This window comes from Tursiops truncatus, chromosome 12 (assembly GCF_011762595.2).
Source record: "Tursiops truncatus isolate mTurTru1 chromosome 12, mTurTru1.mat.Y, whole genome shotgun sequence".
In the NCBI taxonomy this organism is placed as follows: domain Eukaryota; kingdom Metazoa; phylum Chordata; class Mammalia; order Artiodactyla; family Delphinidae; genus Tursiops; species Tursiops truncatus.
In genome coordinates this window covers 75,883,766-75,910,604 of record NC_047045.1, presented here as the reverse complement: position 1 = coordinate 75,910,604, position 26,839 = coordinate 75,883,766, and the positions used below count along the sequence as shown (strand labels likewise).

At 37.8% G+C, this 26,839-nt stretch overlaps 1 protein-coding gene across 1 annotated transcript in view; it reads left to right on the top strand.

The window, feature by feature from the left end:
* The window catches only part of SYNE1 (spectrin repeat containing nuclear envelope protein 1), a 457,027-nt gene that overhangs the window by 85,987 nt on the left and 344,201 nt on the right, over positions 1 to 26,839 (top strand). Inside the window, exons 3-6 of the mRNA XM_073789748.1 lie at positions 8,986 to 9,081; positions 16,361 to 16,444; positions 23,264 to 23,356; positions 24,267 to 24,445. Of these exons, the coding sequence (XP_073645849.1) occupies positions 8,986 to 9,081; positions 16,361 to 16,444; positions 23,264 to 23,356; positions 24,267 to 24,445 (452 nt within the window). The remainder of the gene's footprint in view (positions 1 to 8,985; positions 9,082 to 16,360; positions 16,445 to 23,263; positions 23,357 to 24,266; positions 24,446 to 26,839) is intronic.

The following is a 26,839-nucleotide window of genomic DNA, read 5'->3' as shown; positions in this document are numbered from 1 at the left end:
AATGGTCCTTGACTGGCTTCTGGGAGATAACCTCTGGGCGCTTGGAATATTCTGCCTGATAGGGGTGTTTTGTATGCCTGAGGCCTGGGGCCATGCTATACTACTTGATAAAATCAATTTATCTTAATGAGTTGTACGGTGAACACCTGTTTTTGCTGGGGATAGGGACAGGGGAAGAGAAGACTGAGTAGCTGAGGTCAGTTATGCAGGTGCCACATGCCTACATGACAGACTCCAGATAAAAGCCCGGCATCAAGGTTCAGGTGTGCTCTCCTCGTTGGCAACACTTTACACCATTGCTGGGGAAAGTCAGCGTGTCCCTGTGCACATCCACTGGAGGGAACCAGTTACTCAGCACTGGAAGCTCTCATTTGGTTCCTCCTGGACTTTGTTCTGTGTGCCTTTTCCCTTTGCTGATTTTAATGTGTCCTTTCACTGTAATAAGCTGTAACCATGAGTATAGCAGCTTTTCTAGGTCCCCTGAGTCCATCTTGAGAGCCATCAAGCTAAGGAATGTCTTGGGGACCCCTGACACACTGACTAACCCAGGCAGGGAGAGTGGCTCTTGGGGTCTCAGCAGCAGGACCTGATGTCACTTGTCCTTAGGTCATTGCCATGTGACAACTTGGCTCCAGCCATCTTCTAGATTCAAGTAGAGAATGTGATGGGCCCAGCTCGGGTCACTCAGTTAACAAAAGATGAGGGTGTAGCACAGACATGACCACAGGGGGACATGGTGTGAGCTGGGGTGATTCGTGTCTATTCCAATGTATATGTATATACATGTGCTTGTATTATTACTTCTTAGTCTTTCTTATATCCTACTATTATTTTTAGGCTTTCTTATATCCATTCATATAAAAGTGGCTTTTTGTTAATAAATATTTTGTTCCTAGTAGAGTGGCAGGCACCTTAGCTGATCAGTTAATACTTTTCATATTGATGTTAAATAAAAATCACATTTATAGGTTTGTGTATTCAGAAAAAAAATGCTAATACCTATAATTTTATACTGAGCTTTCTAACAAGGTGGCTCAAAGTATAATAAACCTGGGCTCAAACCTAGTCACTTAGTAGGGGTGTGATCTAGGCTAATGGTTTGACCTCTCTGAGATTCAGATTCCTTGCTTTTAAAGAGGGGGTGATACCCCCATATGTGGTGGTTATGAATGTTGAGTGAGGTGACATGTACAATCCCTTAGCATTGAGATGTTCAACAACGTCTCATTCATTCTTTCCTACCCTTTCCATTCTCCTTTGCTTCTTCCTTTCATTTCTATTAAAACACATATTAAATTATATATAATATGTAAATATCTAAGCCACAAACATCTAGTACATATTGGAGTTCATATATGTAGTCTATAATAGTGACTACTTTGTCATATTTACTTTATGCACCAACATTTTCATTTCTATGTAGTTTTTTCACTTATTTATTTTCTTCCAGTTTTATAGAGACAATTGACATATAGCACTGTGTTAAGTTTAAGGTGTACAGCATGATGATTTGACTTACACACATCATAATAAGTTTAGTGAACACAATAAGTTTAGTGAACATCCCTCATCTCCTATAGCTACAACATTAGACAAATAGAAAAAAAATTTTTTCCTTGTGAGAACTCTTCGGATTTACTCTCTGAACTTTCATATATAACAAACAGCAGTGTTACTGGTATTTATCGTGTGGTACATTAAATCCCTAGTACTTGTTTATCTTATAACTGGAAGTTTGTACTTTTTAACCAGCTTCATCCAATTCACCCACCCCCCCCCCCACCTCTGCTGCGCAGGTTCCCTCCCTCTTCCAGGCCAGCAGCTCTTCCTAGACAGCTGGACCAGAGTAGGACCCTGCCTCCTGCTGAACTGCCACAACCTTGTCCCCTGCCCGATGGCCCTGCTGGCCCATCCACAGCCCTGCCTTTAGTTGTCCTTGACCTCAGATTCTGGAGACCCGCCACAGCTGTGGGCTGCCTGAACCCTCACGAGGAGCAACAACTGCTGCTGCTCCCAGGCTCCTCCAGGGCCAAGTCCCCTTGAGAAAACAAAAAAATCTGATCTCTTTTTCTATAAGTTTGTTCATTTGTTTTTGAAGTATCATTGACCTACAGCATTGTTAGTTCCTGATATACAACATAGTGATTCCATATTTCTATACATTTCAAAATGATCACAACGATAAGTTTAGTTACTGTCACCATAAAAAGACATTACACAGTTACTGACTATATTCCTCACACTGTACATTTCATACCTATGACTTATTTATTTTGTAACTGACAGTTTGTAGCTCTTAATCACCCTCACCTGTTTTTCTCCTGCCAACAACCCCCTTGCCTCTGGCAACTACCTGTTTTTTCTCTATATCTAGGAGTCTGTTTCTGTTTTGTTACGTTTGTTCATTTGTTTTGTTTTTTTAGATTCCACTTATAAGTGAAATCATACTGTATCTGTCTTTCTCTGTCTGACTTATTTCACTCATCATAATACCCTCTAGGTCCACCCATCATGTTGTCCTAAATGGTAAGATTTCACTCTTTTTATGGCTGAGTAATATTCCATTGTATACCACATCTTCTTTATCCATTCATCTATTGCTGGGCACAAAATGTAACAATTCTAAACTCTGTATGGAAACACAAAAGACCCCAAATAGCCCAAATAGTCCTGAGAAAGAACAACAAAGCTGAAGGCATCATATGCCCTGATTTTAAACTATACTACGAAACTACAGTAATCAAAACAGCATGGTACTGGCACAAAAACAGACAAATAGATTAATAGAAGAGAATAGAGAGCCCATAAATGAACCCACATGTATATGGGCAGTTAATCTATGATAAAGGAGGTGAGGATATACAATGTGGAAAAGCCAGCCACTTCAGTAAATGGTGTTGAGAAAACTGGATAGCTACATGCAAAAAAAGTCAAACTGGACTTCTTTCTCATATCATACACAGAAATAAATCCAAAATGGATTAAAGACTTAAATGTAAGACTTGAAACCATAAAACTTATGGAAGCAAACATAGGCAATATGCTCTTTGACATCAGTCTTAGTAATTTTTTTTTTTTGGATATGTCTCCTCAAGCAAGGGAAACAAAAGCAAAAGTAAACAAATAGGACTACATCAAACTAAAAAGCTTTTGTACAGCGAAGGAAACTAGCAACACAATGAAAAGGCTGCCTACTGAATGGGAGAAGATATTTGCAAATCTGATAGTGGGTTAATGTCCAAATTATACAAAGAACTCATGCAACTCAATATCAAAAAAACACACAAAATGCTATTGAAGAATGAGCAGAGGATCTGAATAGATATTTTCCCAGGAAAGACATACAGGTGGCCAACAGGCACATGAAAAGATGCTCAACATTGCTGATCATTGGGGAAATGCAAATCAAAACCACAATGAGATATCACCTCACACCTGTCAGAATGGCTATTATCATTTCTATATAGTTTTAAAATGTGAGAATTCCTTAAATTTTCATTTCGTGCCAAATAGTTATGCCTTTTTTCATCAAAATTATCCTCATAATCCTTTTGTCCTGAGTGTTGCAGTTGTTTGTAGGGACATAAAATCAGCATGTTGTATAGCAAACATGGTCATCCTTATATGAATGAAAATATGAAAGTAGATGGTGGATAAGGATTAAACATGTATTGGTACTTATGAACTAGTAAAGTGACACAAGTTATTCACACACACACAGTGTTAAAAAATGGATTATTTTTCCCCAATACAGGAAATGGTCAGTAAAAATTATGCCAAAATTATCTGTGCTTTCTTAGATTTCATAAAGTTCAAGGAGAAACATTTGATCCCATTTAAGTCCTAAGAGAAAGGGAATGAATCTCATTACGTGGCGTTAAAAGGGCTGCAAAAATAAAGGGGGAGGAGAAAAAAAACAGGAAACAAAACTCTATGAGATCTGTTCCACTCTTAAGTTAACTACCAAGGGCATTGCCAGGCATGTGCATTTTCCCTGCGTTTCTAGAGACTTTAGACCAGGCAGTACTCTGACAGCCAGAATTTAGGGCTTAAACCTAGTTTGAGGAGGGTTTCTAGAAGGGAGTAGCCACAGAAGCCAAGTACCTCTTTCTCTCTCCTTTTCTCCATCTTCCTCTCCCCTCACTCAGTCAGGACATTCCACTCTTTGAGCATCTCAGATTCAGCATGCATATCTATAGAATATCTAAATGTGATTCACAGGGCCAAGAATTTAATTCTTCCAAATACTGTGCAAAAGAAAGAGCTTATAATTTTATCTTAATAAAAAATAGATAGCTGAGGTCTTAAAAAGTGCCCAATAGATTTATTTCTGTCTAGTGCTTAAAACTGCAAATTCTCAAGCCGTCGGAACAAACCACATTATCTTTATTTTCCATTAACTCAGGCTCCAGTGAATTACCCTCATTTCTAACTCTTCCTTTTGGCCTCCAGCACTGTGACCTGAATCCTGCCAAGTAATCAGATTGATGTTGTGAATATATATATATATATATATGACAAGAGAGGCATTTTAGATGAAAGGTTTTGTATTAAAACATTGTTTCAAAAAATAAATGTGATGCTGTCACAATAGTAAAGGCGCTCTCTAGTTGATCATTTGCTATATGTAAACAGTACTTTATACAAAATGGGAAAGCAAAACTTGTCCAATAATTACTAGGACTTTTCTTATTCTGGTGTAATTTTTTTTTTTTTTTTTTGCGGTACGCGGGCCTCTCACCGTTGTGGCCTCTCCCGCTGCGGAGCACAGGAGCCATAGCTCACGAGCCCAGCCGCTCCGTGGCACGCGGGATCCTCCCGGACTGGGGCACGAACCACGTCCCCAGCATCAGCAGGCGGACTCCCAACCACTGTGCCACCAGGAAAGACCTGGTGTAATTTTTAATAAAGTGTTTTGATAAATAAAGTGGTTTACACAATAGTTACATTATGTACAATTGGATAGAACTTGTAGAAAAATAAAGATCATTCTCTAGTATTCACTTTTAATTAATTAATTAATTTTTATTTATTTTCAGCTGCACTGGGTCTTTGTTGCTGCCTGCGGGCTTTCTCTAGTTGCGGCGAGCAGGGGCTACTCTTTGTTGCCGTGCGCAGGCCTCTCATTGCAGTGGCTTCTCTTGTTGCGGAGCACGGGCTCTAGGCGTGCGGGCTTCAGTAGTTGTGGCATGCGGGCTCAGTAGTTGTGGTGCATGGGCTTAGTTGCTCCGTGGCATGTGGGATCTTCCCGGACCAGGGCTCAAACCCGTGTACCCTGCATTGACAGGAAGATTCTTAACAACTGAGCCACCAGGGAAGCCCTAGTATTCACTTTTGCTAGCTCTTTGCAGGAAAGGTGGCCAGAGGCTTATTTTCTTCCTCTTTTACTGGTTGAGGTAGTAAGTCGAGAATTTATTACATGCTAGGTTCTATAATTCAGAGTGTTGAAGATACAATAGCTGCATATTATTAATTACATAAACATTTTTATTTTAGAGAAAAATATTTTCTCCAATTTCTATTTAGTCTGCTAATAGCCATCAGACTACATCTCTTTACTTTGTGTAGGAAGATACTGGCGAAAAATTTTTCAGAAGCAACTCATATTTCCTATAAAAAGAAATTTTTGCCTCGTGTCCTTAGTTGTGTACATCTCTCCAAGATTCCAAAAGGTATTTGCAAATAAGCATCACATATCTGTTGAGATATCTACATGTTTACTACCAACTAGTGCTAAGCACTGTGCCTAGTATTATGTATTTAAATATATACTCAACTTCCTTGTCCTCCAGAAGTCGCATGATCTGAATTCCTGGGCATACAACTTTATAAATAACTATAATGCAATGCGGTCATTATAATCAGAACAAATGCACTTAAGACAAAATAAGTAATTTAATTCTAGTTGGAAAACTGGAAAAGATTACATAAGAGCTCAGTCATAAAAACTGACCAGGAATTTGCTAAATGGGAAAAGAGGAAAGTGAGACTATTCTAGGCATCTCTGTTCTTGAAATAAAAACTACCTATTCTGTTTTTCCCATACACAGACTAGGAACTCATTCCTTCAACAAGTTTTTAATGAGTTCCTACTGTGAACAAGACATTCAGAAGCAAGATGCTTCTATGTGTTGCGCTGTAGTCTGTGATTGCCTAGAACCTGGAGAACATTTTTCTTTACCCATCATATATATGTACTACATTTTAAGAAACATTAATACGGGCATAGGGACTGCAAAGGTAATTTTTTTTTTTTACAAAACTTCATTCATTCAGTCAGTCAGCGGTGAATGTTGAGTGCCTGCCATGTGCTCAACAATGTTTAGGAAAGAACACTTACCTGCAAGGAAGGATTCAAGAGTCACATCTAGGGCTTCCCTGGTGGCACAGTGGTTGAGAGTCAGCCTGCCGATGCAGGGGACACGGGTTCGTGCCCCGGTCCGGGAAGATCCCACATGCCGCGGAACGACTAGGCCCGTGAGCCATGGCTGCTGAGCCTGTGCGTCCGGAGCCTGTGCTCCACAACGGGAGAGGCCACAACAGTGAGAGGCCCACGTACCACAAAAAAAAAAAAAAAGAAAAAAGAGAGTCACATCTATCCAGACAAAATTTTGTAAAGAATGGAGGAGTCAGGATTGAGTTTGGTGAATGGCTACAGTTAGGAAGAAAGGAGAGAGAGAGAAGGAGAAGAAATCTGTGAACCAGGCAGACTGATCGAAGAAGTTTGGGGAGGAACAGCTCAAGGAGAAGTTGGTAGCAACAATATCCAGTGCAGAGGGACTGATGGGCTACTGACTTGTTCAGCGGTCAGAGCTGACCTAGAGGCCACTTCTAGGAGTGGCTAGAGGAATGCAAGAGGACACACATGAGGGGCAGAACGGGGTCGAGAGAGAATGTTCTGCAAAGTGGTAGAGACCTGTGTACGTTTAAAGTCAGAATGGATGGATGGATGCAATCTATCATTTTTTTTTTTTTTTGGTGTCCAATTTCTTGGACTCTTTATTATTTCATGAAAATTCCCTGCTTTGTTTAAGTTTTAAAATATATTTTCAGGTTAACACAATACATGAAAAATTTCATTTGTATTTGTTCACAGAATACATCACATATTTATTAACTTTTCCCCTCATTATTCCACTGTATTTGTATTATTAGGATACAAATGGACATTTTGAAAGAGAAATAGATGATATTTTTAATGATTATATACAGTTAATACAATAATTTTGATTCTTATCACATCAAATATTTTGCATTGTAAAGGCTCATTTTATTCTGAATAATTTTATTTATATGCTTAGAATATAAAGTCACTATTACGTTCTTGCTGTATAAATAGTAAGCAGTGTGAATAGTGGAATTTAAAAGAGAAAGCTTGAAAATGAAAACTATTATTTTTGAACATGTATTTTGCAGCATGAGAACAAAATGTATTCAGCTGTTCGTTTTATAAAGAGAAGAAAAATGCATTCACAATTAGAATTGTACCATTCAGAGACAGTAGTTCATGCAGTCATAAGAGAGTATAAATGTGCCACATCAGTGGGTAGACAAAGTCCCATTTCAGTAAAACATTTGGTGATTAAATATCTCTACAAAGAACTTTCTTTCTTTCTTTCTTTCTTTCTTTCCTTCCTTCCTTCCTTCCTTCTTTCTTTCTTTCTTTCCTTCCTTCTTTCTTTTGTTCTTCCTTCCTTCCTTCCTTCTCTTTCTTTCTTTCTTTCTTTCTTTCTCTCTCTTTCTTTCTTTCTTCCTTCCCTCCCTCCCTCCCTTCCTTCCTTCCTTTTTCTTTCTTGATAGAAAGAAAGACAATTGAAAGTCAAGTAGACAGCATTAGGCCTTTAACATGTTCAGTGAGAATTAGAAAACTACAGAGCTTGATCCAGGTTATAAATTTTTTTTTTTTTTTTTTGCCGTACGCGGGCCTCCCACTGTTGTGGCCTCTCCCGTTGCGGAGCACAGACTCTGGACACGCAGGCTCAGCGGCCATGTCTCACAGGCCTAGCCGCTTCGCGGCATGTGGGATCTTCCCGGACCGGGGCACGAACCCGTGTCCCCTGCATTGGCAGGCGGACTCTCAACCAGTGCGCCACCAGGGAAGCCATATAAATTTTTTAAAATTCATATTCTGTGAGAAATCTGAGGGCACCTAATTACTGTTGACCATCAACTTTGAATTCATCGCTTTTTTACTTTCTTCTGAGGCAAGAGATACAGCTAATTTTAAGATTTCATGAACTCTAGTATACTAAGTATTTTCATAATCTTCATAAAAAAACAAAAGACCCTCCATGAGTTGAAATGGGCTTTGACTATTTCTCCAGTAGTGGTGATAGATTTGCCTTGATCAGTCTGTACTCTTGTGCTTTTGATCCTTTGGGTTCAGTGCCACGCTGTGAGAGAGGTTTGCTGGATTTGCCAGCCTGTGCAACAGAACGGACGCGGCCAGCTAACCCACAGGAGGTTCAACCTGTCCCTCTGGCTGTTCTAACAATGGTCCCACAGCAGGTCACTGAGTTAACGAGGTCACCCTGGAGAGAATATTCAAGGAAATTTGGCACCTGCCTCAGCCCAGTAATGTGCTCACTCAGGGTGAAGGTATGGAGGTTGGTCCAGTTTATCTGGGGTACCACCTGTTCCCTGTTTACGTCCGTCCTGCTTTAACCTCTCTCTTATCTTTTATGTTTATAGTATCCTCTTTTCCTTCCCTTATCCCACACCATCCCACTCTTGTCAAAACTCCCTTTCTAGAAAGACACTGGTGTGTATGTGAAAGCCCAGGCATGAGGTTCTTGAATGTGAAGTTTACCTCCAAAGGGTCGTTTTTCTCTTTGCAGCCATCAAACGGTAATTGCCAACCATATCCCAAATAAAGGATTTTGGCATTTAGACATTTTTCTTCAAATTTTGCCACAGTGAGTAACAAATGTCTGACAGAGAGTAAGAGAAGTATTTTTTGCATTTATTTATTTTTTTATTTTATAGCGGAAACCCCCAATGGTGGTAGATGATCTTTTTGAAGACATGAAAGATGGTGTGAAGCTGCTCGCTCTGCTGGAGGTCCTGTCTGGGCAGAAACTGGTAAGGATGTTTTCTGTGACCAGACTTGTCAAACTGTTCCCATTTGGAATTTGGGGGCTATGGAGTTGGGAGTATAAGGGGTGCTACCCACGTGAGGGAAATTTTTTCTCTTTTGCGGTTGGTAATACACAGGAAGCACTAGTCTATCGGTCACTTCTGGGAACAAGGAATAAATTTCCTTTCTCATTCCTGCACACCTATAGTAGATTTAAAACATTATGTATAGTGGTAGTAATCCTAGAAGTAAGAGTAAAGAACTTCATCGATAATCAGTCCTGGTTAACTACTGCATCTGTACGGCATCCAGGAAGATTTGTTGGAAATTAACATCTAATGCACTTTAAGTGCTTACTTTCCATTTGGAAAGGATTGTTGGTCCATATCTGTGTATTTATATAGTTGTTGAAAATTAAGCCTTGAAATCAGCGTGGCATTTTTCATCCGCTTATGGACATTCTCTGTCATCAGTCGTTTGTAATAGGAACAGCATGTTCAGAATCATTTGTTGTTAAGCTCAATGGAACCAGCAGAGTGAAAAACAAATTGACAGTGACCTATAAAATCTATTTTTCTACATTACTCGAATAATAAAATATTTATTTCTCTCTGGCTTATGGTTTTTCATTTCAGAGTAGTAGAGAAGTAAGTAGTTTGCAAACATAGATTATTTATGTGATGTTTACCACAATTTTTAAAAGGCTCTCAGGAAATAATCTTCAGAATGTTGTGTAACACGCTAGACATGGGGTCCAAAATTGGGGGCACTTATTTTTTCTTAATCTGTTGCATCATGGCAAAGAGCTACACAGTCATTATTACTTGGATAATTGATTTTTGTTTGTTTGTTTGTTTGTTTTGTGGTACGCGGGCCTCTCACTTCTGTGGCCTCTCCCGCCGCGGAGCACAGGCTCCGGACGCGCAGGCCCAGCGGCCATGGCTCACGGGCCCAGCCGCTCCGCGGCATGTGGGATCCTCCCGGACCGGGGCACGAACCCGCGTCCCCTGCATCGGCAGGCGGACTCTCAACCACTGCGCCACCAGGGAAGCCCTAATTGATTTTTTAAAAAGTGTTTTTGCCTCATCATAAATTTCCGGTTCATTTCTTGTGGGGAGCCTTCACCATAGCTTTTGTAACAGAGTTGTTTCTGGGAAGATACAAACTGATAATAATAATTTTGTGTAAGTCATTATCTACTTGAATTCATAGTATAGCAGATGCTTTTGGTGCCCCCAGCGCCATCTCAGATCACCTCTGATTCCAGTAGCCTCAGGAGTGGACGTGATCCACACCCTCCATCAGCATCTCAACTCACTGGCAGCCCGTCTCTGGGTTTCTGCCCTCAGGGCTTTTGTCAAAGCTGCAAGTTGCGGCAAGGCAGCCCTGAAGTGTGGGAGAGTTAATGGTCCCAAACGGGATGGGAGTCTGAATAAAAATTCCAGCCTGGCTTTTGTAGGAGGGATGATTCCAAGGTTTATTTCACACATGAGGTAGAGTGCCCCATTGGATCCCCAGCAGAACTGAGCCGTGGTTGCCCATTGTGGAGACCCTTAATAGCACATCGTACTATTATTGATTATTATTTATTGATTTTTCCTCCTTCCCTGTCTCACTCTCCATGCATCCTCACTCCTGCTACCTGGGATCACCTCCTCGGTCACCTGCATGTACTCCTGTTCTTACCTCAGGCTCCACATTGGGAGAAATCAAAGAAGACACATATGAAAAGCCAGTTTGGAATAAACAGATATATGCATGAGCTAAATAAACTGGATTAACATTAGGATGTGGGAGTCATCGACCTGAAATATATACTCCCTTGGTGGCCTGTTGTAACTGGCTATCTTCATATACCCTCCTGAATTAAGCTATTTACTTGAATTGAAGGAACCTTCATTACAATTCAAATGGGTATTTAAGAAGCCTGTCATTCTAAGTGTCATTATGATTCTGCCGTTGTACTCGGCCAACGGTATACAGAAACCTCAATGGGCATTACCTGCCAAGTTAAGTGATTCTAGAAAGAGCGTATATTTTGATACAAGAATCCTACTTCTGTTTAAGTGCCCTACTCGTTTAGATGTGTTTACAGTGATAGGATCTGGAAGCTAGAAGCAATTTCAGAAAGAATCTCAATATTCTCATTTAAGAGGTAGAAAAACTGAGACACAGAAGGACAGTTTCTGATTTAACCTTTATTATTTATTTTTACTGAGCCCTTCAAGATTCTGAATTATATAAAATGAAATTACTCTGAAATTATAAGTAAACCATCGCAATGGTTATTTAAATTTTGTACATGTAGACATTTTGGTTCAGGACCACATTAAGATGAAAAGCATCATTTAAAGGACTGAATATCCTAGGCATTCTTGTAGAGCTTTCAAAGAGAGAATGTGAACAAAAGCATTTCCCTCAGGAACATTAGCAATGTTTGGGAAATCTCATACGTACAACTCTATTAAGGAGCCGTATACTTTAACATCATGATTCACATAGCCCAGGACTGACTTTGACCATGATCATCTGGGAAATTCAGCCAAATACCTTAGTATTCCCTTTACCACCAGCATCTCAAGGTAAGGGAGGACTCTCAGTATCTTAGTTTCTTTTAATAACCTATTGTGACTCTCTTGTCTATGATTTTATTTCAGATGCTAGGGAGTTGTAAGTTTTTATGATTATTATTGGATTTCTCTGTGCCCTTTGATTATTATTTGTAGAACATTTACTCTTTGAATGGATTGGTGATTATATATCTTTAATCACACATAAAGATAGGAACACTAAATTTAATTTTATACTTAGGATTTTTTTTAAGAATGTGAAGAATTCCATAGAAAAATTAAAAATAATAGAAGCAATATGAATAGAGCTTAAGGACTGCAGAGAAATTCATTTCTTATCTATTTTGTTAACTTCTGTATAGTATTATTAAAGACTTCTTAACACTCTGCGTTCAAGAGGAGCCTAAAAGGGCTCCCTCCTGGTAGGGAGGATCACTGTATTAACTAGGGTAGGTCAGTTGTGTTAAAATAGATGCAAATATGGGGTAGAACTATACAATAGATGTTTATATCTTGCTCTTTTAGCCAGGATACAGCCAAAGAAGAAAAGCAGAGAAAAGGTATTTGCTTTACTAGATATCAGGTCTTACAGTGAAGCTTTATCACATAAGATAGTGTGGTGTTAATACAGGGATGGGCATATTGACTAATGCAATAGAGTTGAGAAACAGACCAAGGCATGAATGGAAATTTAGTTTATGTCAGAGGTGGATGTCAGATCTGGGAAGGAAAGATGGTTCAATAAATGGAAGAGGAAGAAAAAGGTATAGTTGGATCCTTATCTCTTGGCCTCTATAGAAATCAAATATACATGGATAAAGGCCCTAATGGCAAAAATACTTTAAACTCTTAGAAAATATAGGTGAATATCTCTGAGACATCAGGACAGGGAAAAAAATAAGGCAAAAAATATTAACTATAAAAGATTGTTACCTTTGACTATTTTAAAATTCAAAACAGTTTTTAATCAAAAAACTTTAAAGAAAGTGACAAAAAAGTTAAAAATTGGTCAAAGATATTCACAATACAGGTTAAAAAAGGATTAAGAAAGGATTATATCAAGAATATATGAGGTACATCCTCAAAACAATGAGTACAAACAACCCAAGAAAACTGGACAGCTACATGTAAAAGAATGAAATTAGAACACTCCCTAACACCATACACAAAAATAAGCTCAAAATAGACTAAAGACCTAAACGTAGGACCGGACACTATATAACTCTTAGAGGAAAACATAGGCACAGCACTCTTTGACATAAATCTCAGCAAGATCTTTTTGACCCACCTCCTAGAGTAATGGAAATAAAAATAAACAAATGGAGGAACCTCCCCATACTGTTCTCCATTTACATTCCCACCAACAGTGCAAGAGGGTTCCCTTTTCTCCACATCCTCTCCAGCATTTACTGTTTGCAGATTTTTTTGATGATGGCCATTCTGACCAGTACGAGGTGATATGTCACTGTAGTTTTGACTTGCATTTCTCTAATGATTAGTAATGTTGAGCATCTTTTCAGGTGTTTATTGGCAATCTGTATACCTTCTTTGGAGAAAAGTCTATTTAGGTCTTCTGCCCATTTTTGGATTGGGTTGTTTGTTTTTTTGATATTGAGCTGCATGAGCTGCTTGTATATTTTGGAGATTAATCCTTTGTCAGTTGCTTCATTTGCAAATATTTTCTCCCATTCTGAGGGTTGTCTTTTCATCTTGTTTATGGTTTCCTTTGCTGTGCAGAAACCCTGAGAAAACCATAATTCAAAAAGAGTCATGTACCACAATGTTCATTGCAGCACTATTTAATAGCCAGGACATGGAAGCAACCTAAGTGTCCATCGACAGATGAATGGATAAAGAAGATGTGGCACATATATACAATGGAATATTACTCAGCCATAAAAAGGAACGAAATTGAGTTATTTGTAGTGAGGTGGATGTACCTAGAGTCTGTCATACAGAGTGAAGTAAGTCAGAAAGAGAAAAACACTGTATGCTAACACGTATATATGGAATCTAAAAAAAAAAAAGAAAGGTTCTGAAGAACCTAGGGGTAGGACAAGAATAAAGACGCAGACTTAGAGAATGGACTTGAGGACATGGGGAGGATGAAGGGTCAGCTGAGACGAAGTGAGAGAGTGGCATTGACATATATACACTACCAAATATAAAATAGATAGCTAGTGGGAAGCAGCCACATAGCACAGGGAGATCAGCTCAGTGCTTTGTGACCACCTAGAGGGGTGGGACAGGGAGGGAGGGAGAGAGGGAGACGCAAGAGGGAGGGGATATGAGGATATATGTATACGTATAGCTGATTCACTTTGTTATACAGCAGCAACTAACATCACAACGTAAAGCAATTATACTCCAATAAAGATGTTTAAAAATAAATAAATAAGTAAACAAATGGAACCTAATGAAACTTAAAAGCTTTTGCACATATTGCATAATATCACTTATATGTGGAATCTAGAAAAATGGTACAGATGAACTTATTTGCAAAGCAGAAATAGAGACACAGATGTAGAGAACAAGCATATGGATACCAAGGCATGGCCGGTGGTGGGATGAATTGGGAGATTGGGATTGACATATATACACTACTATGTATAAAACAGATAACTAATGAGAACCTACTGTATAGCACAGGGAACTCTACTCAGCGCTCTGTGGTGACCTAAATGGGAAGGAAATCCAAAAAAGAGGGGATATGTGTATACGTAGAGCTGATTCACTTTGCTGTACAGCAGAAACAAACACAACATTGTAGAGCAACTATACTCCAATAAAAATTAATAAAAAGAGAAAGAAACAGACTTGCCAAAGAACAGAGGATGAGATGTTCACACCGTTGTTGAGCAGGGCAGTGCAAATGAAGACCACCATGAAAGACCATGTTACATACATTCAACTGAAAATAATTTTTTAAAGATAACTGTCAAAATGAAGTGTTGGACAAAACGTGTATCCACAGGATTATTCTTGTATTGCTGATAAGAGTGAGTAGTACAAACACTTTGGAAAAGTTAGAAGTTCAAAAGTCACATTCCCCCTGACTCAGCAATTCCACTGTTAGGTATACATCCTATCAGCACAGGTCACATAGGAATAACCTGGAAATAATTCAGATTCACATCAGAAGGAGAGTAAATAAATGGCACAGTATATGGCTGTCAAAATGAATGAAATACAGTGACAGGAAGCAATATGGATGAATGTTAGCAATCTTATTATGTGGAAAAGTAAGTATCAAAAGATTAATACAGTGATATTCTTTATATAAGAGCTAAGAACTGAAATAAATATTCTTTTTAAGAATGCAATAAATGAAATGAATGTGTGTAAAAGGGAAAACATTGGACTGGGTTTATTGTGATGGTTGCCATGGTGTAGGACTTCAGGGGGATGGAATGAACGGTAATATTGAGGGATGTGGCTTTTGTGCTTAATTTCTGGGTCCTGGCTTTGTTTTAGTTGCGGGTTCCTAGGTGCTTTTTCCATTATAAAAGATAATTAATCGAAGAACTAAATAAGTGGGCCATGCAAGAAAAGGATAAACATTTTAAAAGTATATTTTCTATTTAAATATTTGTTTAAAATGATGTCATAAAAAATTACCTGTTACACTTTTAACTGGAAATGAAAAGATACTTAGTTTCGAGCTCTAATGGGAGATTGTTTAGAGTTCTAGTGCCGCAGAGAAGAGACCAGTCTATCAGCTCTGCAGTCATGGACCTGTTATCCTCTTAGGTCTCGTAAATGTAATGCTATCTGCTTCACTGAAATTATTTTGAGTTTTAAGATGAACAGTGTAGCACTTACTATTTTATACTATTTATTAAATTATTTATTAATTTATTATATTTTGCTGAATCAAACACAAGTAACTTAGTATCCTTGTACCAGAACATACTATTTTGCGAAGAACAGTTTCATTCTTGGCACTCCTCCTTTTTAACCTTGGCTCATATGCGCCATGCTTTTTGGTCCTTCAAACAGAGAAACGCCACTAATACTGTCAGCAACTTTCATGTTAGTATGACTGAAAAAAAATGTGAGTGACCAAGAATACTTTTTTTAAGACTTTATTTAATTTAATTTTTTTATTTTTGGGGGGTACGCGGGCTTCTCACGGTTGTGGCCTCTCCCGTTGCGGAGCACAGGCTCCGGACGCGCAGGCTCAGCGGCCATGGCTCACGGGCCCAGCTGCTCCGCAGCATGTGGGATCTTCCCGGACCGGGGCACGAACCTGGCAGGCGGACTCTCAACCACTGCGCCACCAGGGAAGCCCAAGACTTTATTTTTTAGAGAAGTTTTAAGTTTATGACAAAATTGAGAGGCAAGGAGAGATTTCCTGCCCTCCCTCCACACACACCAAGAGCACTTTTCATAAAAATACTTCCTAACTTGCAGGAATAACAGTCTTAGTAGACAACATAGGAATTTTGTGAATTCCAACCTTAAGCATACAGAAACCTTAAGGGTAAGTGCATTCAGAAGCTGAGAATGAATGTATTTATTGAGTAAATTATACACCTTCCAAGTGCTGTGGGGATAACGCTCCTCTATGTATCTGCTAACCTTTATAGAAATTGAGTATGTTGGCTGTTCTTGAACATTCTTCAAGTATATTTTGAATCCACTTAAATAGAGTTTATAACTGTCTTTTTAATGTGTGCATTTTTACTTATTCCTGTCCTTCCCCCTTTTATAGCCGTGTGAACAAGGACGCCGGATGAAGCGAATCCATGCTGTGGCGAACATTGGCACGGCACTCAAGTTCCTGGAAGGAAGGAAGGTAAGAGGGAAACAAAAACAAAACACTTCAAGAAGAAAGCGTGGATATACTAATATTTTCATTGTTGATTGTTGGGTAAAAACACTGCATGCAATCTATACAACATATATGTGCAATATTATTGTAAAATCATTTTAGACTTACAGAAGAGTGGCAAAAAAAAAAAGGTACAGAGATTTCACGTCTGTACTTCGGCCAGCTTCCTCTAATGTGAGGGACTTATTTGTACATAGTACATATATGTAACATAGTACAACTACCAAATAAGGAAATTAAAATTGGTATGATACTGTTAAGTAAAGCATAGAAATTAATCTAATTTCATCATTTTTTCAACAGTGTCTTATTTCTGTTCCAGGATCCAATCCAATAACATGCTTGCATTTTAATTGTTGTGGCTCCTTTGTCTTTTCCATTCTATGACCTTGTCTTTCTGTGTCTTTCATGACCTTAATGATAACCGCTAGGCAGTTATTTTTCATAATATCTCTCAGTTTGGTTTGTGTGATGTTCTCCCATGATTAGATTGAGGTTATACATTTTTGGCAAGAATTCCAAGGAAGTGATGTATTCTTCTCAGTGAATCAGTTTAGTGGATATAGATAGGATTCTGACTTGTCTTATTGCTGGTGATGCTAACCTCAACCACTTGATTAAGTCATCTGCTGAGTTTTTTTTTTATGGTAAAACTACTACTTTTCCATTTATAATTCAGAAATAACTTAGGGCGGAGGTAATTGAGATTATGCTAATATTCTGCTCCTTGCTCACTGATTTTAGCATCAGTTGCCTTCAGTAATTACTTCTGTGCTGTTTGCCTAATGATGATTTTGTTTTTCCCTCGTTTCTTTTATACTTACTAATTGGAATCGTTATGTAAGAAAAAGATGACCTTTCTTCCCCATTTATTTATTCAATTCCTTCTTTATTTCATTATGGACTCATGGATATTTATTTTATTCTATAGTTATAATCCAGTATGACTACTATTATTGTTATTATTTTGTTGCTCAGATTGTTCTAGCTTTGTCCATTAAGAGTTCCTTCAAGCTGGCTCCTGTGCTCTTTTGACATGGCCCCATCCTTTTTCAATCATTTCCTTATTTTCTGGAGCTACAGATTTTCCAGGTTTATATTTTCCTTACCCCAATCCTAGAATCAACCACTTCTCTAAGGAGGCTTTGTTCCTTTCATTAGTGAATGGCATTTAGAAACCAAGATTTGGGTGCTAGGTGTGCTCATGGCTACTGAGGTTTCATTGCCCTCTCAATATACAGATCTAGATATATGTATGTTTACTAATCTGGGTATACACACATATCTATATTTCTCTCCCCTCCAGCTCTCTCTCTCTCTCTCTCTCTCTTTCTATATAGCTTCTTCTATTATGTGTGCATGTAAACCTTTACTTCAAATTGATACTTCCGATTTCAGTCCAATACCACAAGGTCCATTGCATGATGATTTCTTTCTGTCTTCTCTGGCAGTGAGAAACCTGGTTCTCATCTACAATATATTGTCTTCTTTTTCATCTCTAGTGTATACACATAAAGTAGTTTCAGAATTGCTAACCCACACCTTTGTGAGAAACATATTGACTAACTGGAGAACAGTATTTGTGTACAGTTCTTTCGGTCTTCAGCATTACAATATCCTGTCAAGAGAATGTTGTCCAGATTTACCTAGGTCACTTCTGTTCTCCCATCCTTTCAGTGTGATTATGTTATTCATTTGTGATAGAGTTAAGTAATAGAGTTATATTCCATTTTGGGCAACCCCACACACATCCTAGTTGACCTTAATTATTTTTTATTTTAGAGAATGAGACATTATTATGATTCTAGGAGCAAAAGTTACACTTAGAGAAGTGGCATTCCCTCCTCATCCTTGCTTCTCCATTACCATTCTCCTTCCTTTTACTCCTTTTCTTACCTCTAGGTAACCAGTTTCTCCAATTTCTGATTTATCCTTCCTGTATTTCTTTTGCGGGAATGAGCAGGTTATTTTCATACACCACCTTCTTTCTTATACAAAGGTAGCATACTAGCGATACACCAGGTGCACTTTACTTTTTTCATTTAACAGTATATCCTGGAAATCCCTCAAATCAGTTCACAGAGATGTTCCTCATTCATTTTTACAGCTGCATAGTATTCCGTGGTCTGGATGTTTCAGAGTTTATTCAACCACTCTCTTATGAATGAGCATTTAGGTTGTTTCTAGCATTTCTCAAACAGAAACGATGATGCAATTAATAACTGTGCATAAGTATTTTTGTATTATTGGAAGTGTATCTTCTGGGTAAATTTTCAGAAGTATGATTGTTGGGTCAAAACATAAGTGTGTATTTTGTTTTGTTAGGTGTTGACATATTTCCCCCCAGAAGGGTTGCACCAATCCTTTTAGATTTTAGCCTTTTCTAATTTGTAGAAATTCAGGAAGTTTGTGTTTGGCAATACCAAAACCAGCTTTATAAATGGATATCCAGATACTTCTGGAAAATAGAATGATTCAGTTATTTACTTCTCTGTCTATATGCAATAACTTATTTCATTTATTCCACAAATGCATAATTGAATACTTTCTGTAAAATGAGAATTCTGGAAAATTAAAGAAAACTAGATTCTGGCTCTTAAATAATTTACATTTTGATGAGTTGTTAGTACAGTGAATCAGTATAAAGTTCAGTCAAGTGTGCTAACTTCACACCAAAGAGAGATTCTAGGCATTAAGATGGTGTAGAAGAACAGTCTTAACTTCTAGTAGAATATTGGACATTGTTTTCAGGTCACTTTAACATCATTCTTAATGGAGTGTCTCTCTTCTTCCTTCTCTCGCTTCATGAGTTTTTCATGGAAAGCTGAAAAAAAAGCCTTATTTAACAGGATGTTTATAGAGTTTTCCCAGTCATTGCATCTTCCATTTTGGCTATATAACAATAGTGTCCTTCTTTGTTTGGATGTGTACTTGCTGGCTAGAATATGAAAACAAAATTCTTCTTATTAATTAATGTCTTGGAGAAAAATTTAATGACCTAACCCATGAAAGGCATTGTTTGTAAAGAGAACCAAAGAGTCTTCTTTTCACAAAAGACTTGTTTGTACCAGGTCCATTTTCACAGAACAAACCTGAATAACTTTTTAAAAAGTAGAGGATTCAGATTTTAAATATTATATTTACTAAAGGCAAAAAGTAATGCATTTGAGTTTCAGGACAAAATCCAAAGTATTTCCTTTCTGTCCCCACAAATCCCTAACTACTTTGATTTTTTAAAAATCTACCTGAAGTACATAGTTTTGGGCTTCTCTTTCTTGCATTCCTTCACCCCATTGGCTCACAAAATAATTGACAGTGGGGTAGAATGAGTTTTTGAAGACTCTTTGGTGCCCTCCCTCTTACTGTTTATTTTTGTTCTTTATAATTTAAGAACTTAAGTCTCAAACATATTTTCAAGAATTTGTCTTTAACCTTTGTATTTACTTTGTCCTCCATTTAGATTTTTTCTTTAGATGATAGATTTGTTTAGTACTCGGATAAGGAATAATGAAGGCACTTTTCAAATTTACTGAAGAAAACCCTACCATTGTGTTTATTTTCCACTTGTTTACAGGGTTACTGAATAAAGGCATATGTTAGTATTTGATAAGAATTGTATAAGTTTGGCTCTAATGAATAGATTCATCACTACTTTCCACAAGTTTTTCTCCAATGAGGTGTCAGGTGGATCATTCTAAATAGTAATAGGAGGAGCCAGTCACTGACCATGCTTCCTAAAGCTTGCCATAGTGCACACAAGGACATAAATTTAGGTTCCTGTGAGGTCCAGATAGATGATGTAAACGATGAAGCAAGGTAGAAGCTGATCATGGTAGCAGGAAAACGGAGTAGTCCCATGTGCTGTCTGGAAGAAGGACGCAAATACTCAAGTCCATCTGGTGTTGCCTTGATGAAATGCAAGCACAGTGATCCCAGGTTTAACAGTTGAACGAGAAAAGCCAGTAGTCTGGATTTTTACTGAAATCTTATTATTTATTTAATTTATTTAAGTTACTTATTAACTAATGCAGGTATTTGGCTACCTATATATATATGTAGAAAACAACTCGTAAAGTGGTGATGCATCTGTTCATTAGGTTTTCCAATGTATCAAGAAAAGCTGGTAGTCTGGATTTTTTATTTAATTTTTTTTGAAATTTTTCCCAAATAATTCCAATATTTTTTTGAAAGGTCTGTGGACCTTGTATTAGTCTGCTATGGCTGCCATAACAGAATACCACAGACTGGTATTAGCTTAAACAACAGAAATGTATTTTCTCACAGTTCTGGAGGCTGAAAGTCCAAGATCAAGGTGTCATCAGGGTTGATTTCCTCCTTTTTTCCAGGCTCGCCGACAGCTGCTTTGGCACTGTGCCTTCACGTGACCTTTCTTGTGTGTGTGTGCAGAGAGAAAGAGAGAAAGTGAGAGTGAGGGTTCCGGTGTTTCTTCCTCTTCTTATAAGGATACCAGTCCTATTGGATTAGGGCTCACTCTTATAACGTTGTTTCACCTTAATTGTCTCCTTAAAGGTTCTGTCTCCAAATGCAGTCACATTGGGGGTTAGGGCCTCAACATGTGAATTTTGAAGATAATTCAGTCCGTTCGGGCCTCTGGCTTACAAAATCAAACTTCTCCAAACCTAGAGGTTTTGTTAAAACAGATTCTTAGGTCGCCTTCCTTATTTTCTGGCTCAGAAGGTCTGAGGTGAGGTCCATCTATGTGATTCATCCTTTCTGGTTTCTGGAATTCTTCGGTCTCTTTGGATGTGTCTCTATTGCCCCTCCCACAATATTAGGGCTATTAAAAGTTTATTGTATATTTCATAGGATTTTGCAAGGGAGAGGAGGTATAACAGGCAAAGAACCTGTGCTCCCCAAACCCATTATGGTTTTTAAGTTTTTAAGAAAGAAAATAATTTTGAAAAACGTTCTTTCTTCACAAGTTGAGCAAAAGATCTTCAGATTCTGTAATAAGCTGAGCGTATAAACTTCAAAGTGCAGTTGGAGCTGGGTTGAGGTAGGAAATTCAACTTATATATTCAATTGCATTTTCAAAAAGAATGATATATAAGGAAAGAGAAATAATTTGTCCTCTATGAAAGGCATTAATCTTGTGGTTATTAGCATGTATTACAAATTTGTGGCCCGTGGACACTAAAATGGATATAGAGAAAATTCTGGAGAAATTGTAAAATGGAGCCGTCAAAATGATTATAAAGATTGTAATAGGTTCTGTCATAAAAGATTAAAGAAATGTGACACTCTTTATTTTCCACCAACAAGTATTTTATATCTTACACAGTGCTAGGTTTAAAAGAAGTAGACATATGATCTTGTGATCTGTGGAAGTTCTCAATTTTTTTCTGTCTCTGAACCTGCTGAATGAACTTCAGCAGTGAGATAAAATCCCATGGGTATATCTCAAATTATTTACAATGACTTTTGTGCTAGCTTTTACTTTACTCCTCAGATGTATAACTAGTAAATTTAAACCAATTACTCAAGAGTAAGGTGATTGTGGGATGATTTTGCTTCTGATATTTTTTAAAAAGTAAGCTATTTACAAACTTCTGAACTTTATTTTAGTATCACACCTTATTAAATCTTGGCTGAGAATTATTTTTTTTTGTTGCTTGTTTGTTTGTTTTTGCGGTACGCGAGCCTCTCACTGCTGTGGCCTCTCCCGTTGCGGAGCACGGGCTCCGGACGCGCAGGCTCAGCGGCCATGGCTCACGGGCCCAGCTGCTCCGCGGCATGTGGGATCTTCCCGGACCGGGGCACGAACCCGTGTCCCCTGCATCGTCAGGCGGACTCTCAACCACTGCGCCACCAGGGAAGCCCTTGGCTGAGAATTATTGAGCTAGAAGTCTAAGAAGTACTTTAGTTTTTTTCTCATTTGTCCAGGGATTATGAAGAGGAGGATAAGTAGCTAACTGTATTCTGTAGAGGTTGACTGAGCTAGACCTACCATACAAGTCTATGTTCCTGGGACTTCTTCATAGTTAGGAAGACATTGAAATGAATAATTGGGGACAATTGTCGACAGATTAATTCTGAGTGCTTTACAGTTGTCAGTGCCCCAAAGTAGGGAACTGAATCCCCCCAGTCTCTTTCTACTCTCTTAACTGTTTCTCTTAATAATTAACTATTTCTTGCCTTTCCTTTATCTTTAAAATGTATTCTGCGAATCACGCTCTAAATTTACCACCTGCATTTTTATTCCCTTTGAGCAAATAATGTGGATTTTGAAGGACTATTTATATATATGTATCATCTTCTCCCTTTGTTTTTCATGTCAGTCCATGTACAGAGGATCACCGGTTAGTACAAATTTTAGAATTTTTAACTGCTGACTTTTATAGGTAAAAGAGAACATAAGTTTCATGCTATTTGGTAACAAATTTCAAAGTAAGTGCATCTTCTTAAACTTCCCCTCACAGTTTCTTTTCCATTCCAGTCAACCTCTGAATGTAAAGAATAACCTTTTTTTTTTTTTCCTGTCTGGCGTTTTGTTGGTAATTCCTCGCATGATGTCATATTTTTTTCAACTTTAAACCAGTTTTTGAAATTCATTCTGTAGTTGTGTTTATTGTGTGCACCTAATGAATGCCCCTGAAATTTCCACTGAAACCATGTTTCTATGGCTCACCCTGCTTCCTCTTGTGTACTGCTGCCCAGGCATGACCACATGTTATTGACGTCTAGTCAAGTGCTACTTATTGCATAATTAAATGGTCTGTAATCTTCTAGTACATTACTAGTACAGTTTTTCTTTTTAAACAGATTAAATTAGTCAACATTAACTCCACTGATATAGCTGATGGCCGACCCTCGATAGTTCTCGGACTGATGTGGACCATTATTCTGTATTTCCAGGTATTGTACTTCTTCAGCTCCCTTTTCAGTTGATATAAATGTCACAGATGGAGGTAGTGGTGGACATTTTAATGATGAATAATGCCCTCATTTTCTGTACCTTTGCGGCTGAACCTCAAGTTAGCAGAGATGTGACCTTCACATGTACATTGTTTTTTGTTGGCAAAAATGCCCTCTTTTTCTCGACTAAGGTGTTATATATGGAACTCCCCAAAGAACTCGGCCAGGTACCCAGTCCGAGAAGTGGGTAGAACACGATGGAGATGAAATATTGGTGTAAAAAGAGTTCAGGAAGTTTTTCTTTGTCCTCTGGAAGGGAGCGATTCTATGCTCCTATTAGTCATTAAGGGGAGAAATTAACTTGCTGTTCTCTCTGGGATAATTCTTCTAGCCGTAAGGTCGTTTTTTTAAAGAAATGGACTTTATTTTTTAGAGCAGTTTGAGGTTCTCAGCAAAACTGAGCACAGAGTACAGAAATTTCCCATGTACCTCCTGCACCCACACATGCATAGCCTCCCCTTAACCAGTATCCCCCATGGGAGTGGAACATTGGTTACAATTAATGAACCTTTACTGACACATCACTGTCATTTCAAGGTTTGTAGTTTACATTAGGATTCACTCTTGGTGTGTACATCCTTTGAGTCTGGAGAACCATTAGGTTTTGTTTTCTTCATTCATGCATGTATTTAACAAGTGTTCATTACTGTGTACAAGGTCCCATTTTAGATGTGGAAGGAAGTGCAAACAGGAGTAAGACATTGGTCGTGCCCTTTAAGAGCTTATACTGTTGCGAGGTTAAGGGTGTTAAGATCAATCAAGTTGGAAAATTAAACCACCTGAGAAGAGAAGAACAAAGATAATGCTGACGTAATGCTGACGTTTTGCCGACTGTTTGATGCACACGCAGATTGAGGAGTTGACCAGCAACCTACCGCAGCTGCAGCCTCTGTCCAGCAGCACATCCTCCGTGGACAGCGTGGTCAGCTCTGAGACCACCAGCCCCCCAAGCAAACGGAAGGTGGCCACCAAGATCCAAGGAAATGCTAAGAAGGCTTTATTAAACTGGGTCCAGTACACAGTCGCCAAGTAAGTACCAAGAAGGAGTTTGTTTAAATTAGAAACCCTTGAATAATTTGAGTTATCAATTTATGACTGAGTGCACATTCCAGTGATTGCAAAATTTATGGAGACAGAGGAATGAATGGCTTTGCTCCGGCTCTCATTTCACTCTTCCCTTGAATTAAAATGTAAACAGAAAGCATCCCTGATACTCTAGGAAAATGTTGTAATAAAACTAAATCCTTCTTCACTTGTGTGATGGGACCCAATTAAGTTGTTTAATCCCTACGCTTGATTAGCATGAGGACTAATGCCATTTAGGTCATTGTTTGGATTTTCTGCTGCTATTAGATAATTTTTACACAAATAAATTAGAGGTTTAAACGTGATTATCTCTTCGTAAGACTATTGAGTTCTATTTAATAATATTGTGGACTGAGATCCACATTCTGAAATAATCATATTTGTTTTTATACCTTGACACTTTCTGGCAATTTTATTTTTTAATGTTTTCTTTGATCTTATCTTTTATCTGGAATGTACATTCTTTTGTCAGCTCCAGCTATATGGACTGGGAGTTTGCTTCTAAGCATAATAAATTTACATGTGTGCACATATATGTGAGGATACTGGATATAAACTTACTACTCTCAAAAAGTACTTTCTCATAGCAATTGCAATAGAGTTTCAAGTTGATCATACCAATATTTTGTGGTCAGATGTGGTACGTAATAAGATCTCTTCACCTAGAAGATGTGTTTTTGTAAGATTTTCCTAAATGACATGTAAAATTAACTCGCTTTCTATTTTGTTTCACATGCCTAGATATAACCCACATCTAATTCTCTCCTTCTGGAAAATAGTTGTAAACAAGTACTTATCATTATAAAACACTGAGGCACTAAACACAGGAAGTTCTATTTTTAAAGAGTTTGAAGAGCAAAAATAAGGAGAGAAAAAAATAAACGTACAGAAGATGTAATTAGTGTTACTAACGTATAGTTTTATTTAACTTGTAAAGTGTGTTGATGGTTTTCTAATTTGGGGTATATTTTTATGATTCAAGTTGCAATTAAAAATATTTCTGAAAGCAAAGCTTTGTGACTCTTGGGACTCTAGTAGGGATGAAATTAAAAGCCCTTCCCACATTGCTGGCATGCTCTTTGCATTCCATCTACAGTGGGTATTACTAATCTCTTTTGCAGCTTAACCAAGCAGGGAGAAGAAACATGTTGGGTAGGAGAGGACTGGTGACCACATGCTACAACATATATCATGATGCTATCACGATAAAAATTTGTAATAATGTCAATGTGACATTCTGTTGTCTCTTGCTCCACACAGCATTTAATTAAACAAAGTAAATAAATTTTCATTTAATATTATATAGCTTGAAATAAAATCAAATTCAATGATGTTGGAGTTTTCCTGCATAAGTTTTGTTTCACACATGATGTGCAGGGGTCTAATAATAATCGTCATTCCTGCAACTTGTATGTTTGTAACATTGGTGGAAGTTGTATTTTCCTTACCTGTATAAATGTCCAGATTTGTGGACCCAAGGATTCTCCACCTATCAACACCTCAATGAGATCCATTTATTTAACAGCTGCATAAATTGTAGAGATTTAGGGAGATGACCGCTTTCTGCCATGAATAGTCTGGAATGAACACATGATTCTGTCATGCTCCCACATTGTCGATAATTTTTCTAAAAGCTATTTTACACTATCCTGGTATTTATTTTTCAAGCAATTTCTTACCTGACATGGATAAAATAACTTTAGAATCTGTACCTAGTTCAGTATATGACATGTCTGTAAAATTATCATTTGTGAGACTCCGTAGTGTGAAGGTTTATCCATCTCACAAGACTGAAGATGGCGAGAAAGGATAAAACATCCAGTGAGCACCAAATTGTCGGAGTGTATTGAGGTTTCATATAAAATTTCAAAATACTTGATAAGTAAATCAAAAAACTGTTTCAGTAACACAAGATAGTTAATCCCCCCTTCTTTTTTTTTTTTTTTTTTTACCAATTTCATCTGCTATCTATACTGTCAGAAATGAAAGCATGTCTGACATTTGCATACCTTCTTTTCAAATGTCTAAGAACAGTTGTATTTTAGGACAAAAATCAGTAAGATAACCAAACAAATCAAGACATGTGTATACAGACCCATTCAAAATAACTTGAAGCAAATATTTATTAGCCTATAAATTGGATGTACTTCTTTAAGTGATGTATCTAAGTTTCTTTCAGTTTGTATCACTTCTTTAAGTGAGGTATCTACATTTTCTTTGATTTTGTATCTACAGTTCAGAGGCTTGGACTAAAGCTTTTTAGGAATATCACCTACTAGTTTGATCTAATACAAAACATTATAAGTGTGTGTGCGTGCGTCTGTGTGTGTGTGTGTA